General features: G+C 37.1%; 1 protein-coding gene across 7 annotated transcripts in view; it reads right to left on the reverse strand.

The window, feature by feature from the left end:
* Positions 1 to 20711, reverse strand: part of P4HA2 (prolyl 4-hydroxylase subunit alpha 2) — a 343153-nt gene that overhangs the window by 21606 nt on the left and 300836 nt on the right. For 2 of the 7 annotated variants that reach the window (XM_083354381.1, XM_083354384.1), the window contains exons 2-7: positions 16234 to 17568; positions 13593 to 14503; positions 9198 to 9294; positions 7250 to 7401; positions 2890 to 3027; positions 752 to 991 (exon numbers count right to left, since the gene is read on the reverse strand). In XM_083354381.1, coding sequence (XP_083210507.1) covers positions 752 to 991; positions 2890 to 3027; positions 7250 to 7401; positions 9198 to 9294; positions 13593 to 13701 — 736 coding nt within the window. In that variant the 5' untranslated portion in view covers positions 13702 to 14503; positions 16234 to 17568. Of the gene's footprint in view, positions 1 to 751; positions 992 to 2889; positions 3028 to 7249; positions 7402 to 9197; positions 9295 to 13592; positions 14504 to 15845; positions 16195 to 16233; positions 17569 to 20711 lie in introns of those variants that run through there. The other 5 variants (XM_083354382.1, XM_083354383.1, XM_083354385.1 and 2 more) reach the window with 5 other exon arrangements.

A 20711-nucleotide genomic window follows, 5' to 3' on the forward strand; every position in this document is an offset into this window, starting at 1 on the left:
CTCTGTTTCTGAAAGTTATTATCAATCACCTTTGTGGTTAAGACAGAGGGAAACAGAGTAAATAATCTCACTGAAGAAAAGTTAATGAGATGGTATGGCCTGCTGAGAATTTGGAAATCTGGATTAAAAGATCTAAAAGTCAGCATTAGTTTCACTTTGTCTCAGCAGAATTTAGGATAATTTAGCACTTTCTTCATTCAAAAGTACAGGAGAAGCAGTAAAGTGGGATCCTATGTTGGGGATTCTATCTCCAAACAGTGGTGATCACAGAACCCCCACTTTTATATTTTTGGGGCACCAATGGAAATACTTCATCTGAAGCCTTTCTAGGCAGGCCAGAGAGTTTTTGCAGATCAAAAATTCCATAAGCCTGTGAGGAAAAAATGCATTACTCAGAATGTGCAGTTATTTGGATCAGAGGCAAAAAATGTGCTTTGCAGGAAATGGGGACATATCTGTATTTGTGGGTGCCTCCTTAAAGAAGCATGGAGCCATGTGCTCCCAAGAAAACAAATGCTTGAGTTAAAAATCCAATAAGGAGGCATAGACACAGTAAGACAATCTTCTCACACCCTGTGGGCATCTCCTTACTTCAGGCACTTATCTTCCAAGACCACATAATTGCTTTATGGGCCTAGGAAACGGTGAGGCTTCTTTCAGAAGGTGACAACAAAAGCAGCAACTGCCCGCATTCCCTTTAAAACACCATTTCTCCTATGGATTGGAGTAAGTTCCTATCGGTAGGTCTTACCTAGGATGACCAACCGTCTTGTAAGCTCTACTGCTCTCTGTAAATCCCCAAGCTGAAAAACAGCATAGCTGAGGTAATCCAAGATGTCAGCTTTACTGATGGTTGTCTGTTCACCATTATCATGTTGTTTTAGGGCCTGCTGCATCCACAGCACTGTGTGATAATAATCTCCATCATTGTAAGCTGTTCTCCCCATACCAAAACAGTCATCCACTGTCAAGGTAGATCGGTACTTTGTGCCTGAAATTAGTAAAGTATACATTAAGAACGTCTGAGAAACCTGCCTAAGCTTTTTGTCTGAAGAGTTCTACACAATGAATGCATGCGGGGGGGGGGAGGGGGGAATGATTCAATTTTATTATTCCCTTGTTTTTCAGATGCATGCTGTTTTTGTGGACATGGTGAATAAAGTCCCTGAGATACACAGGAAAAGGATGGATTTTTCTAATTCCCTCTGGCCTATTCACAAATATTCCAAACCAGATAGAAATAGTCAGTCTTCCTGCTGCTTTGAAAATTACATTCCTAGGTACCACCCAGTCGAGAATTGGGTTGTTGATGTTCCTTCATCTTCTTGTTTTCTTTTCTTTAGTCTAGAATCTTACCATGGTGAGGGGTGAAGGTATCAAGAGATTCAGGATCAGATGACAGACTTAATTCAATATGTGGCCTTTGAGTTCATTTCCCCTTCTCTCACCAGGATTTTTAAATTGCTAGGGGAAAAAATACTTACAATCAAACCAAAATCTGCATTGAGAGTGGGAATAGCCCTGTTTTTTCCGTCAGTGTGAGAGAGAGGATGGCAATTTTTTCTTAAAATTTAAGGAGAGCTTCAGAACAAAAACCTAATACTCATTGCTACTAAGCCTGAATAGTGAAATTGGAAGCTGAAAGCAATTGAGAGGTTAAGTCTTTCCCCTGAGCCTCAAGGAAAGCCATATCTTTGATTTTTCAGTTACTGTGTGTGGAAGGAGAGCTGGAATCAAACAGCAAGTACTCTAAAGTAATTTTTTCCAAGTCTGCTATCTCCCTTGTCACACATCCCCAGTATCCTTTAAAATCCAGGATGAGGAGGGGAGTTGTCTTTTCAAAATTTAAAACTGTCAACTGTCTTGGACACTTTCACCCAAACTTACCGTCTTCCCCATCCAGTGGAAAAGTTTTCTGTGGTTAAAAGGAATACAGAATGAAGCAGATGCACAGTGTGGCCTGGCTTCTGTGGAGCCTCAGTTTAGACACAAAAAGCACTGAGAACAATCTAGTTCTATTCTATTACCCAACATCCATGCTCAGTTGTGTATTTGATTTACCCCAACAGAGTCATCCAGATTCTGGGACAATAGAATATATTAAAGTATACCTTTAGCTCCAGATGTTCATCATGTCTAGTTGCCAAATAAACTGATCCATGTGAAAAACTGGAACAAATCCCAGATTAGCATGAGTTACAGCCAAATACTGGCTTTTGTTAACGTTTTATTAACGTTTTATTCTATTGAAGTTTGTTATTTAAATGTTTTTAATGGAGGCTGCTTTCTGAGGATTTTATTAGTAAATGTGGCATATAAAACTTTTGAATTAACAGAATATTACACAAAAAGTTTACAGTCACAAAAAGCTTGTAAGTTACTTAGCTTGCTGTTAAAAATATCTGTGAGCCTAAAGATCACAGAAGTGATGTGTGAAACTAAGAAAAAGTAAATAATTTGATTTTTTTTATTGTGTTGCCTGAAATATATAGTGACTTTAAACTATTCTATAGACCGGCACACTGATCTCAACCAGAATCCTTCTGACAGTATTTTGCATTAGCATAAAATTCACCTAAAGAATGGAGACTGACTGTGTTTGTTTGAAATGCAAGTCTATCTAGACAAGAGCATTACATTTCCAAGCTATTTCTGCACCCTTAAAATAATACTGGAAATGCTTCTCTGAAATCTAGTGAACCATTGCTAACCAGAGTTTTGGAAATAACAAAACAAAAGCTGGCATAGAGCCACACACACAGAGAATAAGGCATAGCAAACAAATGTATGGTTTCATAACCTATTCACTGTTTATATTTATAGCAGGGAATCCAATTCAAAAAGAGTCAACTTGCTTCATAGAAATGTCATGTAGATTTCAATCGTCACCTGGAAATTCTCCCTTTGATATTGTTTCAGAATCCAGCTTGTATGTGTCCTGCAAACGCATTAATGCCTTGGCAGCTCCAGTCTCATCTTCTTCATTTGGGAAAAACTGACGCTGAACCGTCAAATTTGTAATAAAGCCTTTATTTGAACAAGACGGAAATGGTTAACCGGCTGTCTCAGAAAATTATAATCAATAGCAGATTGATCTTCAATGAAAAACATCTCTCCTGTTCCAGAGAAAATGGTATATTGGAAAATGGTATATTGAAATTGGAACAGAAATACATAATATTCTCATCAGACTCTCTCAAACTGCATAGAACATACTGTTATTTACTATTTGACATTTAGATAAAAATCTCATAAGCTAAACGGGCAACAAACACTGGATAAAATGGATCTGATCCAAGTTAGCAAATGAAAATAAACGTAAGCAGTGAGAAAATAAAAGCTTTCACTCTTATTGGTACGGTGAGTCGCATTTGTAGGAACTGAGTCCAAAGAAAAGCAACGCTGATTGGTCATCATGTTTTGGTCATCAGGTCCACATTGGAGCAATTTAATTGCCAAAAAACAGACTCATGAGTTGCACCAAACTCCATACTTGGACATCCCTCCTTCCCCGCCCCATACCACCACCATCACCACCCTCCAATTTCATAGTGCTCCTGCAATGTTCCAATCCACTCCCTCTCTTTCTGCTTTGAAGAAACCACCTTCCCTTTATATATGAGCAGCCTATAGTTAGGCTCTTAAAAACAATTGGGAATCCACTTCAAATCATCATTTCTAATTCTGGTTTCAAGATACACTGTAATTTGAGTAACCCGTTGTCTGCCCTTTTGGATACAGAAAAGAAAGACTGGAGGAGGAAAAAAAGCATAAAATTGAGGCTTAATTCTGGTGGCCAACTCACAGCTTTATTGCTATACTACCTCAACAAGGGCAGTGATGCAATAAATTCCCCATGGGTTTTTTAAAGCATAGATTTTAATGAAGTGTTCTGACAGTTTGAGACAAGCATTGAGTAAATCTTAAATATGTATTTAAGCCTGTATTTCTAAAAAGATTGTTTGAACTGCAAATGACACTTAAAAAACATGTGCAAAAATTGAACCCTGGTTATTCTGTCTGTAATAAGCCAAAGTACACTCAATGTATTTAGTAGATTTATTAATATGTACAGCATTTGTGACACTATAAAAGAAAAGTTTAGCTGTTGCATATGGTTATCAGCATATGAATCGTCAAAAGCCAGTAGGCACAATTTAACAAAAACACCAGAAGTAGCTGGTAACAATTAAATAATAAAGTGGAGAATGGGTCTCACCAATGAGGAATTCCTGACATCATCATGTGCAAGATAATTATGCAGATCCACCAATAAAGCAACACGACTATATAGGATGCTACAAAGAGTATTTAACAGAGTGACCAAATGCTCTTGGGATTTAAAATGATTTGATTACAAAAGACCATATTGCATGGTTTTCAGCTGTTTTAGCTAGCCCTTGAAATTCAGAAACGACTGGCCAGGAAGAGGTCTATGGTGCACTTTTTTCCTTTTTATAAATAAACAGCTCTATGTTGTTTCCAAAATCCTGATAACTGTGATCCAACAAACAATGTATTCATACATATAACTTTTAATCACAGAAACCAAAGAACCTCTAATCTAACCCATCCTACATCCAACAGTGAGAGTGATGTGGTTCCACTTTCAGTTCTCACTCACATATGGCCAACTTATTATAAGTAATGGAGACACAAAGGATAAACTGAAAAGTGATTGTGATCCCTGAACCCTTTTACAGTATATATAAACATCCTTTGCCAGTGAAGAGGTCGTCCTCTTTTTCTGCTCACACAAAGCTTCAAGAGATAAGGTCTCCTGATCTACTGTTAAAACATGAGCTGCACGCCTTGGCTGAAACGGCATACTTCACATCCTCTATGCTTTTAGCATAAGCACAGTGTTGCCCTAAACCATATGTGGTTGATTTCTGAGAAAACCATGTTTCCTCTTTAATACTACTAGAGCATTCAGAAACAACCTTTTCCTGTCAAAAACAGTTTTGCAAAAAAGGAAGAGGAGAAGTAGATGTAAAAGTGACATCTAGGCTTACATACAGAAAGCATTTTAAAAGAAAAGCTAATGAAATAAATATAGTTGCTTGTAAGGCTATATTCTAAAACAAGATTACAAATCATGATTCTGCGGTGGTAAAAATGTCTTTAGTTCACATTCAGATAGCCAAACGTAGTAAGCATGTGACTTAATGTGGTCAATAGCTAAAAACTTCAAAGGCTATTGGTTCTAAGAAAGGAAAAGTGATTTATGCACTTCATCACATCTGAATAGCAGCCTCCATACTGCAATACCAGATGTGGAAGGAAAGAGAAACTTCATCTTAGTAAAATCCTATGCTTGGCATCACAATAGTAGAGAGGAAGAAAAATGTATAGTTTTACTGACACAGACATTATTTAGTCTAACATATTTAGGAATTTTTCTGAGAAGGAAGATTTTCTACGCAAGTGATTCCCATTCTCTTACTTCTGGCTAGTTTGCAAATTATGAGTTCTACGGAAACTCAAAATGAATACTACTTCCAAATAAAGCAACCTATTTTTGCAGCCTAATCACATATTTAGGGAGAAAAGAGGTCTTTCTTTGCTGTCGTTCATTTATTTTTTTATTATATGTGGAGTACAATGCTGTCATCCAAACTTCAAGAAGCTAAAGACAATTTAGTTTTCAAGAGAAAGCTTTTATCTTCCAAGTTGCACAAGCAATTCAGAAAATAGGAAATGAGGTCTCCTGCTATCAGACCCTGACTGAAAACTGGCACGATGAAGTGGTTAAATTCCTGGATTAGGTTCTAGTCTTTCCCAAGCACAGAAGTCCAGCTTTGTGACCTTGTGACAGCCTCCCTCTCTTAGCCTTAGGCTCTGTGATAAGCTGCCTGAACCTCCTCCCATTGCATTGTGCATTGAAAAGGTTTGCTGAAAGTACAATGCAACACAAGCAGATTCTGCAACTGAATGTTAAGGATGAATGCTAAGAAGGAACAATTCTTAGACCCTGCATGGTGAAACAGCAGACCTGGATGCAGGAAATCCCTACTGCCATTCTCTGTTCTTCCAAAGGAAGGCAAACCCATCACAAAGTTTCCTTGCAAATCTTATTAGGGTGAAAAAAGATTCTGGTTGGCAGACAGATTTGAAGATGTGCAGCAGGTTGATGCATGTGCATAGTCTTTTTGTTCACATATTACATTGCAGTGAGCATACCATTGCCTGTTACCGCTCTAACTGTGCCTCCAGAGTACATCCCAAAGTCCTTTTCGGCTCCCATAGTATGTGCATGAAACCACGGTGCTGCTTATCTATTTGACTTAAAATACTCAACCTCCAAAGGTTAAAGAAAAAAAAGAACATTCTCCCCAGCACTTTCTCTGATGACATCATTATATCCTTGTCATAGTCTTTTGTAGGCCAAGGAGAAAGGAGTGCAGCTCTAATCTCTAATCCACATTTCTCAGTCTCACCAACCACTCAGGGCTGACTAAAATATTTCTGAAAGGTTAATTATATGTTATATGCAAATATAAATTTTAGAGTTGAGATGAGTCAAGATTCTTTCCTGTAGAAAAGCAGCTCCAGGAATGAGCCATCTTAACCCTTTCCTTTGCTCCAAATAACAAGATATTCAAAAGCACACTGAAATAATTGTGACTTAATTTGAAGAAAAGATCCTGATGGGAGGAATCACGTGGGAGCAAAGGGGAAAAGTTCGGCAGGGACTTTTTCCTCTATTTCCTTTTCTATAGAAAGAAAAAGCAGCACGAAGACTTGAATACTATCTATTTTTGAAAGGAGGAGATAAATATGCTAAAGTCATAGGAGATACGACACAGCATAAGAAGCAGCACTGGTCCATTTAACCAATATCCTCATGCAGTTACAATTCCTGAGAACACTGTTTCTTTCACATCATATAAGGGTTGCTAATGTTTAGGCACAAGTTCCTTCTGTGATTTATACATCAGAGTGCTGGCCTACAGTTACATCCCGTCAGTGGAATTTCGCAAACACTTTCCTAAAGATATTTGGCACTTTACTGAAACAATTCAGGGAAGTGCAAAAACCAAGAAATAATTGCATACCATATTCGCACATTAGTTCAGGGAGCGTGAATTAGCTAGATGGTTATGGTAATGGACAAAGAGAGAACAACCTCACTGATTAAAAAGATTAGAGATTGAATAATATTACCAGCAAAGGAAATTGGTTGATAAAAACTCCAAAACAATCCGTATGGATTATATTACATTTGTGATTCACCAAAGACTCTCACCCTTGGTTGTGTCCTCAAGAACTAGATTCTCCAGCTCCAGCCATTCTTTGTTGAGGCGCTTTACTAATTTATAGGCATTGACAGGATGAGCAAGATAACCTTCTGGATCAGAGGTGGATTTGACTGTTAAGGATTCCATTGTCTCAGCCCAGCTAGGAAATAAAAGCATATACATATATTGAATATCATTTGTTTACTTGCCCCAAGTAGGTAGGGATATGAAAATATACATATTTTATTCTCAATCCTCACTCTTAACAGAATGACAGAGTTGGAAGAGACCTTCTAGTTTAACGCCCTGAGCAGGCAGGAGCCCTTATTAACATTTCAGACAAATGGTTGTCCAATGTCTTCTTACAAACTTCCAGTGTTGGAGCATTCACAAGTTCTGGAGGCAAGTTGTTCCATTAATCAATTGTTCTGTCAGAAAAATACTCCTTAGTTCTAGGTTGCTTCTCTCCTTGATTAGTTTCCATCCATTGCCTTTTATCCTGCCTTCAGGTGCTTTGGAGAATAGCTTGATTCCCTCTTCTTTATGGCAACCCCTATCATGCTACCATATCACCCCTAGTCCTTCTTTTCATTAAACTAGACATACCCAATTCCAGCCACCGTTCTTTATATGTTTTAGTCTCCAGTACCCTAATCATCTTGGTTGCTCTTCTCTGCACTGTTTCTAGAGTCTCAACATCTTTTTTATACCGTAGCGACCAAAACTGGATGCAGTATTCCGAGTTTGGTCTTACCAAGGCATTAAAAAGTGGTATTAACACTTCGTGTGATCTTGATAGTTGCCCTTTAAACTTGGCTTGTGGAAATGAAGTAAATGTTACCAGTATTTCCTACTATCTTGCATTTTATTACTTATATAATACTTTTAAATTGCAAAGATTCATATGACCGATTCTCTTTTTAAATGTTTTATAATTACTTTCTTTCAGGCTGATACTTAAACCATCAGAGTAAAGGAACAATTAATAAAATTGTACACTAAAACATCGTCTATATATCAAGGAAAATGTCTATTAAAATACTGAGATAAATTTGAGCAAGCATTTTAAAGATAAGAAACGTCTCAGCAGGTGGCAGCATCTAACCTGTCCTGTCTGTTCTCAGAATCTAAGCAGGATTGGCCTCGGTTAGTAATTTGCAGGGGAAATCGAAATAGACAACCAGTTCAGTAACACGGCCAACAGAATCATGTGAACACAGTCAGCAAGAATTCAGTTTTTAAATTTTAAATTGTCTTTCCTTTCTTAGACATGCACGTTTCTGATTTCAGCTGTGTAATAACAGAAATAAGAGCCCTATCACAGCCTAGCCCAAATTAGGCAATTAAAAACAAGTGCTCAGGAGGAAATAAAACATTTATACATAAAAGGATTCAGAAATTTGATTCTGAGAATGCACATACATTCCAGGCTCAGCCTAAGCTTAGTCTCAACCTCTTTCCCAGTTCTCTATATGTTCACCTACAAAAGACAGTCTCTGGCTCTGATTGTTGCATTGGTGTTACCCTGCTGTAAACATGAAAGAGAAATTACTGTACTAAGGTTTTGAGGTTACATGATACAAAAGAATTTACACTGGGTTGCATTGAGATTTGTCAGTCCACTGACAAATTGGGGGGGGAATAATCCTGCTTTTCTAATGTAGAATATTATTTTATGTTAAATTATGGTCAACTCTTGGTGATTGCATCTACAATCAACTACATGAGGGTAATTGTACTGAAATATTATATCACTTACAGCAAATACCCTCCTGAATTTAATGAGGTTTACTTTTAGGTAAAATTGCAAAGATTTTCAGTCTTCTCTCTTTGCTCAAATGTAAAAAATAACACAGTGTAACAATGTCTAACTACCAAGAAAATTAAATAATAAAATAAAAAAGATAAAAGAAGTAAAATAAAATGAAATGAAATGAAATAAGGTTCTTCCGTTACCTTTTTATTTTAGAAAGTTTAGTTTCTTCCTCTTGAATATATGCTTTTAATGACTGTACCAGATCTTTTTCCGCATAAATCAGGTCTGTCATCTGGCCTTAAAAGGAAGAAAATCAAGCATCATTACTTCAACTGGATAACAACAAAGCATTAGGAATCAGACAAAGATACAAAAGCTAAAGTACTTGGCCAGGCTGAATGCTGAATTAAAGCCTGCATCACAGAAACGGTCAAAGAGAAACCTGAGGAGATATAGGTTCAGGTTGAATCAGCTGATCCAGAGCTGAGCTAGTCCAGATCATGAACCTAGCAACAGACAACAAATTTAAGAAAAGGGAAGACCACCCATCTAAGTTGAAAGAAAGAGGTGTAAGTAAATGTTCATCTGATAGGGCTATAGAAGTGAAACTGTAGTTTGATGGTCCTTGTGGCAATCAGCCTCTACTACCATCACTACCATCTTGCCTACAATTCTATTTGCATGCTTATCCTTGGTTCACCCAACTGAACTTTGCTCTTCAACCTGGCCACTCCAGGAGCATTCTGAATGGGTGTTTTGTCTTTCTCTGGACTATTTGAAAATTAAGCTTCATTCTCTGAACAGAAAGTCTACAGTTTGAATAATAATAATGATGATGATGTTGGAAGGGACCTTGGAGGTCATCTAGTCCAACCCCCTGGTCAGGCAGGAAACCCTATACCATTTCAGACAAATGGCTGTCCAGTTTCTTCTTAAAAACTTCCAGTCTTGGAGCATTCACAGCTTCTGGAGGCAGGTTGTTCCACTGATTAATTGTTCTGTCAGGAAATTTCTCCTTAATTCTAGGTTGCTTCTCTCTTTGGTTAGTTTCCATCTGTTGCTTCTTGTCCTGCCTTCAGGTACTTTGGAGAATAGCTTGACTCCCTCTTCTTTGTGGCAGCCCGAGATATTGAAACACTGCTATCATGTCACCCTCTCATCCTTCTCTTCATTAGACTAGACATACCCAATTCCAGCAACCGTTCCTTATGTGTTTTAGCCTCCAGTCTCCTGATCATCTTTGTTTCTCTTCTCTGTACCCTTTCTAGAGTGTCAACATCTTTTTTACATCATGGTGACCAAAACTGGATGCAGTATTCCAGGTGTGGCCTTACCAAGGCATTGTAAAGTGGTATTAGTACTTCATGTGATCTTGATTCTATCCCTCTGTTAATGCAGCCTAGCACTGTGTTGGCTTTTTTGGCAGCTGCAGCACACTGCTGGCTCATATTTAAGTAATTGTCCACTAGGACTCCAAGATCCCTCTCACAGTTGTTACTATTGAGCAAGATACCACCTATACTGTACCTGTGCATTTGGTTTTTCTTGCCTAAATGTAGAACCTTACTTTTTCACCATTGAATTTCATTTTATTATCATGGTGATATTACTAAAGTTAAGAGTTGCACCTGAAGTTGCATCAGAACTAGCCATATGTGTAACTGGCATAACAGAACACAAAGAGATGCAGCAAGTTAAAACATATAGGCTGATCAATTTTAACCTATGAAACTATCATAAAGTCCACAGAAGAATTAATTTAAACTTAGACAATTAAATCCGCTAATATTATTACTGGAACTGCATTTCTATAATTTCAGTATATAGAAATATAATATTGGTTTCATTTCTTTACCAGGATCCTTTGTGTGAGAACATTTCTGAACAAAATAGGGCAAATTAATAGGCTTATTCTCGGAACTAGACTGTGCACAAAATGTTGAATACTGACTTTTCAGAAGCATCATATTCATTAGTTCAAGAAAACATGTTAATTTACTTTATTGCCCTTAACGTTATCCAGTACAGTGAAAAGAAATATTATCTTTTGTCTCCTTTCCTATCCAGTATGTATTTCCAAATATTTGGAAGAAATCAGTTTTTCATGAGCTCAACTGAATGAATTCCTTCTTAAATGGCACTATCACCATTGTCAAGCTACTATAATACACTGAATTCCAAGTAACTGTTATTAAATTGCTCCCATTTTTTTAAAAAAAGTATGTGTATATTCAACTGTTAATTACATCTAGAAAGGGTACAGAGAAGAGCAACAAAGATGATCAAGTGCGTGGAGTCTAAAACATGTAAGGAACGGTTGCTAGAATTGGGTATGTCTAGTCTAATGAAGAGAAGGACTAGGGAATACCTCAGGGGCTGCCACGAAGAAGAGGGAGTCAAGCTATTCTCCATAGCACCTGAAGGCAGCATAAGAAGCAACAGATGGAAACTAGTCAAGGAGAGAAGCAACCTAGAACTAAGGAGAAATTTCCTGACAGAACAATTAACCAGTGAAACAACCTGCTTCCAGAAGCGGTGAATGCTCCCAACATTGGAAGTTTTTAAGAAGAGACTGGACAGCCATTTGTCTGAAATGGTATAGGGTTTCCTGTCTGAGCAGGGGGTTGAACTAGATGACCTCCAAAGTCCCTTCTAACTACTACTACTACTACAATTATTATTATTTGATTGATCATCACACAGCCAGCCAGATGTTCAGACTGGATTTGGCATTTTTGTCTACCTTTCGAGTCCTTACCAAGGACCTGGGATAGGCAGATGTGGATGTTTGATGGTATTACCAAGATCCTTTCCAACATATTATTATTATTAATTATTAATTATTATATTTTATTTTATTTATTTATTTATTTTAGATTTCTATACTGCCCTGTTCCCGAAGGACTCAGGGCGGTTTACAGGGCAGCATAAAATACAATATAAAAGATAATATAAAATTAAAATAAATTAAATTAGTTAAGCCCAACAATTAAAACAATATTTAAAAAGCTAAAACCCCATTATTGTTGTTGTTGTTATTATTATTAAACTTTTATTCATTAAACATGACTCAGTCAACTGAATACTCAAATTAACTGGCAGTAATGGTTGACACGGGTTGCTGCCAGCATCCTAGGTATCCAGGTATTATTATTATTATTATTATTATTATTATTATTATTATTATTATTATTATTATTATTATTATTATTATTATATCTCACTATTGAGAACTGAATACATTAAATAATTCTCTCTCACACACAGGTTTTTGTCAAACTCATTTTTCCAGATAGATAGGAATGCAACTAAAACAAATCTAAGAGGTTTGGCACTACCTTGGGGAAGCCATGACGTATCGTCTAAAGTATAATTATTGAAATGTTTCATTTCTATAAGTCTTCTGTTTAGATCCTTTCTTTTCGGAAAGACTTTTGCCCATTGGCCTGTTTTAAAACAATGATACATTCTCACCCTATTTAAAACTTGCTCTCTTTTACTTAAACAAGATCAGCTCCAGCTTTCTAACTTTTGCTGGGGAAAAATAGTTGGTTTTTACTGGCTTGCCAAACCTTGTTCAGAGAGCAGCCAAGTTTTTTGTTTTATGGCAAAATGTCTTATGTAACCAAAATTTCTTAGTTTTATATCACTTATTTATGAAATGAAAATAGCAGTATATAAAAATAATTCAGTGGATTTACAGGAAAGAAACATCTGACTGTAATTATCCCTTGTAGATATTAACTCTTGATAAAAGTTTCTTCAAACGATCTATATAATGTTCTAGGCAAGTCTTCCAATTTAGCTTTAGATTTAATTGCCAGATTAAAATTATTGTTGAAATTACCAAAAAAGTTCTTTTGGGAAGGGATTTGGAAAAATAATACTTTACTCTTTAATATTTCAATCATGTTTACAACTTTTTCACTAGAAATATTTTTTCTAGGCCAAGATAGTTTTTAAAGCTATTTATTAAAACCATAACTATTTTAAAGCAGCTTACTCATTGGATATGGAGAAAATACAGTTGAATCAGCCAAGATATTTAAATTATAATAGGAAACTGAATTATATTTATCTGGTATTAATCAGTTTCAATATAGATTGGGAAGTAGATAATTATTATTATGGTAGTATAGCCAGCCAAATGTTTAGACTGGATATGGCATTTTTATCCAACCTATCACGTTCTTCCCAAGCACCTCGGATAGACAGATGCTGTTGTCTGAGGGTGATAAAAGTATCATTGCAGGATATAAGCTGTTCCAGAAAAGCTGCCTTTTGCAACTGATTGAAGGTGATTCTGTTTGCCAATGATGTTCAAGTGGTGTTCCAGATGTCTTGATATTGCATCCAAGATGCCTATTACTATCTTTGTTTTCTTTTGCCACATTCTACTTCTGCTTGCCGGCAATCCTGTGGCAAACCCACGAAACAGTGGATAGATTGCATCAAGGAGGACATGAAACGCACGGGTGTCACTCCTGAAGATGCCCTGGATCGAGCCAAATGGAGACAGCTTTGCCAACAAGCAGACCCTGCCAAAGTGCAGGAATAATGCTAGGAAGAAGATTCTACTCTGATGTTATACTAACCATGTCTGGAGCCATTGGAGAAACATCTAAAGCAGGAGTCTCCAACAGCTGGGCCATGGACCCAGGAACCAAGCGATGCAAGCAGAGGAACTAGCATGTTAAATTTCATTTGTGCATGCGCGGGATGAGATTATGTGAAGGAAACCATCCCCTCCTTTCCCACTGCTTCTGCTGCCACCAGTCGTGGACCCAAAAAGATGGGGAATGCTGATCTAAAGGACTTTCTGGATATCTGGAAATATTGAATTTATCAGACCTGAACACCCTAATTTACAAAAAAAAAAAAAAACCCACCCCAAAACCCATCCTGCTTAGAACTGCTATATTCTTAGATACTACCTTAATAATTCTTAGGTCCTTGGCTAAGACATGATTTATTAAAGTATTGTGAATCTAACTCACATTATAATAATTGCTATTTTAAAATTTATTTAGCCAAGGTTAGCATATAATGTAGAAACACATGTTAAATAAAAAAGGTCACATGGTCAGACTGAGACCCTGAGGGAAACTGGAAATGTATAAACTCAAGTGAAGGAAATGCCATCCAATTTAAAGTTCTTATTAAAGACAGCCGTGCATAAGAATGGGTTATTTCCCTCTTAAATATGTTCTGAGGATTAATAAGCTCATAAAATTATACTGATGTGGCCAAATTCTATCTGCCATCCTTTCCATTTTGTACAAAGAACTCTCGTCTTTCATCAAACATTGCATGCCGAGTTGCAGTTCTTGGAAAGGAACAGTGTAAAACAGATGCCAACAGCTAGATTTCAGGCACAATCCAAGTTAGGGATGCAGATGTCCACTCAGATAGTGGTACGCTCTATTCCTCCTCCCTCCGGCTCCTATCAATCTTCTCCACTAAGTGCTCCAACTCTCCAAAGCAGGTTGATGTTGACTGTAAAGAGCTACAGGGGAAAGGGAGAAAATCATCCTTTTGATTCCACTAGTGGAATATATTTCATGAGCAGGAATCCAACTGATAAATTTATTTAAGTTGCTTTGAATTTCCTATGGAAATATAATTTTCTATACCATTTTCAGTTACAACTTATTTGTTCTGTAGGAAAATACATGAGCTTGTCAGAGATTCATACTCTCCAGTCAATGACGTGCAGACAGAAGAATTAGAAATGGAAGTTCAAACCAGTAATATCATTTCAATTTTAATGTGAAAATGAACAAAACGCAAGCATCCTGTGACCTGGAAAAAAGTTTAATCATTTTAAAATTTAAAAACAAATCCAAAATAAAGTTAAAATACAATTCTGAAAAACAATATGATTATATAGAAGAAATGACAATTTTTCTCTTGCCTATTGTAAAGTAGGCCAGAGGTCTACAATCTTTTGGGCACCAGGGACCGGTTATGTGGAGAGATTTTTCCACGATGGGAGGGTGTGTGGTTTTCTGTGGTGTGGGGTTTTGCTTGTTTGTGCAGACCAGTTGCTAGCATGCAGACTGGGGATTGAGGACCCCTGATGTAGGCAATAAAAGCATGCAAAACATGCTTTCTGGAATTTTTCCAATCCTTTTACCAGACCTGGCCATCTGTATTTTCTTCTGTGTAATTAAATTAACATGTTTCATCTTTATGTTTCAATTTTCCACTTGGTCTGTGTCCAGGTACATTTGTTTATATGTATGTACTAGGAAGCCTAGTGTGGGATCCATTTACTCCATTTTGGATAATGTGGCCATGAGGAAGAAAGGAGGAAGCTTAGAAGAGAGAGGCAGCAATATTCTGAGCCACTGCCCAATGTCATCCCCATTGAGATGTATTGGGGAATTGTTTCCCCTGGAAATTATTTCACCATAGCCACTGCCAGATTTTCAAATTCAGTCTTCCTTCTGATGGGTTTCTCTGCCACCATCATGTTGGCTCTGTTCAGTTATCCTTATGTCCCAGGACCTTTACATAAGTTATTTCTAATGTTCCATCTAATCTAATCTAATCTAATCTAATCTAATCTAATCTAATCTAATCTAACCTGCTACTGAGCCATGGTGGCACAGTGGTTAGAATGCTACCCATCTCACATATGTGATTTTGGTGGCTCACAAAATTAAAATAGAAAAAAACAGAAACTGTTAAAAATAATTAAAAAATAAACAGGAGAAAGCAATCAGAATCTTACATATAATACAGCCATTTCACAGACTCCATATTTCTATTGGTTCTCCAGGCTCAATGGCAAAATCAAGTTTGTGAGGCCCTGTGGAATCCAGTAAGGTCAGGACCAATCTCACCTCAGAGAATGATGTTCCAATATGGCAGATGCTACTGCAGAAAAAACTCTTCTCCTTGGTCTGTCAGATAAAACTCCTTAGCAGACAGGACTTGTAATTTGCCTCTTGTGTCTCACATGATGGGACAGATGGATGTAATGGGGAGAAGTGGTCCCTCAAATAACTTGGCCCCATAAACAGTACCCTGAATTGAACTAGGAAGCAAACTGGCAACTAACGCAGCCTACAGAGAAGAGGTGTAAAATATGCTATTCTACGGACACACACACAAATGCCCGCGTGGCCCAACTGGGTTAGAAAGAACTAGAGGGCGGAATATATTCATAAAAATACATGATTATAAGAATAAATTTCATGTTTGCATTATTTTGTTTAAAATTATCCATACCTATAGAAGTAAAAAATTCTCCTTTTATGCACCCGGGACAGATCAACAGTAATAACATAAACCATTGTGCCATCTTCAATCAATGGAATATCTGCAGGAAAAATAAACATAAAAGAGAAAAACAAACTGAGAACATTTGAAAGAAATAACCACAAACATCCATAATAGTATTGCTCAGAATTATCAGATTGGAAAAATCCGTTACACTGGAATAAAAACTACCTTGCACAATACATCTGCAATACAGCATTACATTGGAATGCATCATATGCTATCAATAATTGTTGTTTTACAGCAACTCTAAGTAAACATTATGCTGGATTCCATTCATGATAATGATGGATTGCTTTAGTTCTCATCTTAAAATATTTCAATAATACTGGCATATATTTTCATATCCTACAGCTGTTCACATTTTTTGACCGTAGATACGCCAAGTAAATGGGAGGAGCAAAACTAGAGGCCCACGTTCCCAGATGCCACAGAACCATTTGAATCTTCCCTGTTGCACGTTCATAAACAACTTTACCAATGAGAATGAAAGGGATGATCATAAAACTGTTTTAATTATTTATAATCAAACTGTTCCTTATGTTTGTGCAACAGCTTGTCTGCACCCCATGCATTCCAGTGTGCTGCTATTATTTCAGCTTGCAAGCACCAACAACGCAATTCTAAACATATATATCAATACCACAGAATTCAACAGAGCTTCTTTCCACACACGCATCAAACTGAAGTTTAGACGTCTTAAAAAGACTTTCTGCTGCCTCATCTCCAACTATATCTTTAACATGTAATCAGTCTAGGCAGACTGACTAAGCATGGCAGAAACAAAGCCTAATCTACAGACTGGAGGCTGGGTGAAAAAAAATATTTAGACAAAGCAGTTGGTTTATGTTTAGATATACTTTGCTCTCTGTTCTTTTTCTGAGCCATTTTCTCTCTCTCAGGGATAACAAAGTTAACAACAAACATGTTTGAGAAATCCTATAATGAAGAATAGGTTTAGTCAAAGGTAAACATAATTTCTTAGTTCCTAATGACTCTTTTCCTGATTGATTGCTCCCATCAGCACAAATTTTTGTTTTAACTAAATATATTAAATGCTGACAATTTTTCTACTCTCAATCAGGCATATTTATTAACTATCTTGTACTCTGACAATTATTTTCTTATATAGTTGAATTTGTCTATTTTCTGGTTTTTACTTTTCATTATTTTTAGTCTTGCAAATAATGACACATTAGTTTTATAGCAACAATCATGCTTTCATTTTTGACCCCTCGGCTTTACAAATAATAAAATATGTATCCATTTACTTTAAAGGACATACTTAGAAGCATTTATCCAGGCTATTTATGGCCTTTTTATAAGCATAAATCCATTTGTTTAGCTAAGGATCATGATCTAAGCTCAGCATATTTTCTTTTCCTAGTTTGGAGATCCATAGGCTTTCTTTTCTATCATTCTCAGAGACTTTTGGTAATAAATTAAAAGGTCTAAGTTTTTGTCTAAATCAGTGGTTCTCAAAGTGTGGTCTAGAGATCACTGAGAGTCCCTGGAACCCTCTATATGAAATCAGTTTCATCAGTTTTAATTGATAGATGCCATGTAAACCAAAGCTCTTTGGAATCCTCAACCATGTTTAAGAATGTAAAGGCATCCTGAGACAAAAATATTTGGGAACTGGTCTAAAAGAGCCTTGGTGGAGCAGTGGGCTAATGCCTCCTTAAGTAACACCAGCTGCCTGCCATTAGTGCAGGTTCGAGTCCCACCAGGCTCAAGGTTGACTCAGCCTTCCATCCTTCCGAGGTAGGTGAAATGAGGACCCAGATTGTTGGGGGCAATTAAGCTGACTTTGTAATAATGCCGCTTGGGGTGTGTGTGAAAGCCCTAATAAGCAGGCATATACATAGAATGAAGGCTACTGCTAAGCTTGTAAGTCGCCCTGAGTCTTCGGAGAAGGGCGGGATATAAATGGAATAAAAAAAATAAAAAAAAAAAATGAGGTGAACTTATTTGCTCAGTCCTCGTATTCTGAGCTGCTTTAGTGAGAAATAGGACTAATAAAACAAATAATCCATCTTCTAAAGTAATTCACAAGTAACTTGAGAACCTTCTATAAACCAGTGGCAAGTGCCATGAATGGGGCCTGCCAAGAGTAAAACCACAGAAAACGATAAAACAGAACAATGGAGCAAGCCAAAAGAACTCCAGGGGTGTGTATTTGGATAGACTAAGCCATGACAGTCCCTCCGAAGTGCTTGTTCTTGTTTCCTGGAGACATCTACACGCAGCTTGGCTAAGTGATTATGAAGAAATTTTCCATTTAAAAGAGCAACCTTCACTTCATCATATCCCTTCTTTTCACGATATTTGCCAAGGCAAAGAACATTGTTTACTTCATCCAACTTTTTTTGCCACTTCTGCCTTCACACAGTCTCTGCTATAAGGAAAAAAAGCTTTTAGTAAGCACAGAAGATAGCTTTTAATTTTTATTTATTTATTTTAATTCCATTTATATCCCGCCCTTCTCCGAAGACTCAGGGCGGCTTTACAAGCTTAGCAGTAGCCTTCATTCTATGTATATGCCTGCTTATTAGGGCTTTCAGCCCCCCCCCCCAGCGGCATTATTACAAAGTCAGCTTATTGCCCCCAACAATCTGGGTCCTCATTTTACCTACCTCGGAAGGATGGAAGGCTGAGTCAACCTTGAGCCTGGTGGGATGCGAACCTGCACTAATTGCAGGCAGCTGGTGTTACTTAAGGAGGCATTAGCCCACTGCTCCACCAAGGCTCTTAAGCTTTCATGTGGGAGGGGGGAGACAGTTGGCTATGAAATTTTTAGTTGGCTTGTTTATTCTCCCACAAAACAAAATGACCAGTGTTTACAGCTTCTTCCATTCTGAAGCTTACTTGCAACAAATGTGAGCAGAAAAAAACAAGAAACAGCATTTCTACTCACTTCACTGCCTTCTTCCTATACAGGCCAAACCACTGAAATGAGATCATACTCTGACAGGACATGCAGGAAAATGAGGGCACTATAACAGCTACCCTTCAGGGACAAAATGGATTTCCCCCTTCAGACCTCATCATCCCATCCCATCCCAACCCTGAGCTGCAAATATTCTCCTTCATTGGTACCACATATGGGCGCCAAACATCATCCCACCCCAAAAAATGTCTCTGTATGGTGCAGAATGGGAAAGAGTTCACCTGGTGTTGTTTTTTCCATTTATTACACCAGTATTAAACACATAAAAGAGTTAAAGCTGGAATCACCAAAGGCCACTCTTGGGATCACCCATGCTAATTAAGGATAGCATTGTTTTCAAGGACTGTGGAGAATTCTTTATCCTTTTGATATAATGTAAATTCTTGCCTAATGTTTACGTCTCTCTCTAGCTCTCCAAGATACATAAACACACTTTTGCCTACCTCTTAATTGGGTTTTGGTTGTTGTTTTTTTGCTAGTCAAATGTTTTTAGAATTGCTGATATTTAATAAACAAACATCAGGCTATTTTTGGGGTCGCTGCACTGAGTGGAAAATATGCACTTTTTGATTTAGATATAGGGGTTTACTGGAATGTGCTTGGTACAAACTTAACTGGAGAATACCTCTACTAATTTTCGAATAATAATAAAAGCAATCAAATAAGTTTAAGTTTCAAATAAGCTAACTTTCACTTTCATTGATCATTTATACATAATAAAAATGATTTTATCAAAGCAGCATAAATGACGTTTGGTAAACAGGCCTGGAACAGAATGAAAAATACTTCCATATTATATCTATAAATTCTATCTAGTAGAATTTAAAAGGAAATTTGCTAAATGAGTTAATGCCTGTAATTTTCTAAGTGAGTGGCTATAAGTGACAGACTCACCTATTTAGTCAGTCAGTCAGTTAAAAAAATTGTCCAGCAGCCAAAAATCCCTCATATTTCTCCAAATTCAAGGCACTATTTAACACATGAAATATTATACACAGGTTGACCAGATAACTGAAATAAACATCATATCCTAAAAAGCTGCATCAGATCATTTGATCCACTTGATGCTTTATCTCTGCTGTAATACTTTTAATAGTTTAAAGACACCTAGTATTTTTCAGTTTCAGAGAAATGCAAGAGAATCATACTTCAGAGGAACGTTTAGCCATTTCCCAAAGACTACTGAGCAAAGGGAACCATGCAGTACACTAAAGACAGAATTTCTCTTTACCTCGTAGCGCTTGATATTTTAGTCAACCTCTAGAAATATGTTATCTACCAAAACCAGTTTGTCTTGCTTGTTCAGATTCAGCATTGTTCACAAATTAGCCCTTCACATAGCATTATCCAATCCTAAGAGAGAGTATTTTTCTGTTCGCCCCAAAATATTGACAATTACAGAAGCAAATTCTGCCAAAGACTTTATTGTGAGATATGAGTAAATTACAGCTCCCATCCCCAGCAAAACTGCTTTAAA

The sequence above is a fragment of the Vipera ursinii genome (assembly GCF_947247035.1).
Source record: "Vipera ursinii genome assembly, chromosome: 2".
Classification (NCBI taxonomy): Eukaryota; Metazoa; Chordata; class Lepidosauria; order Squamata; family Viperidae; genus Vipera; species Vipera ursinii.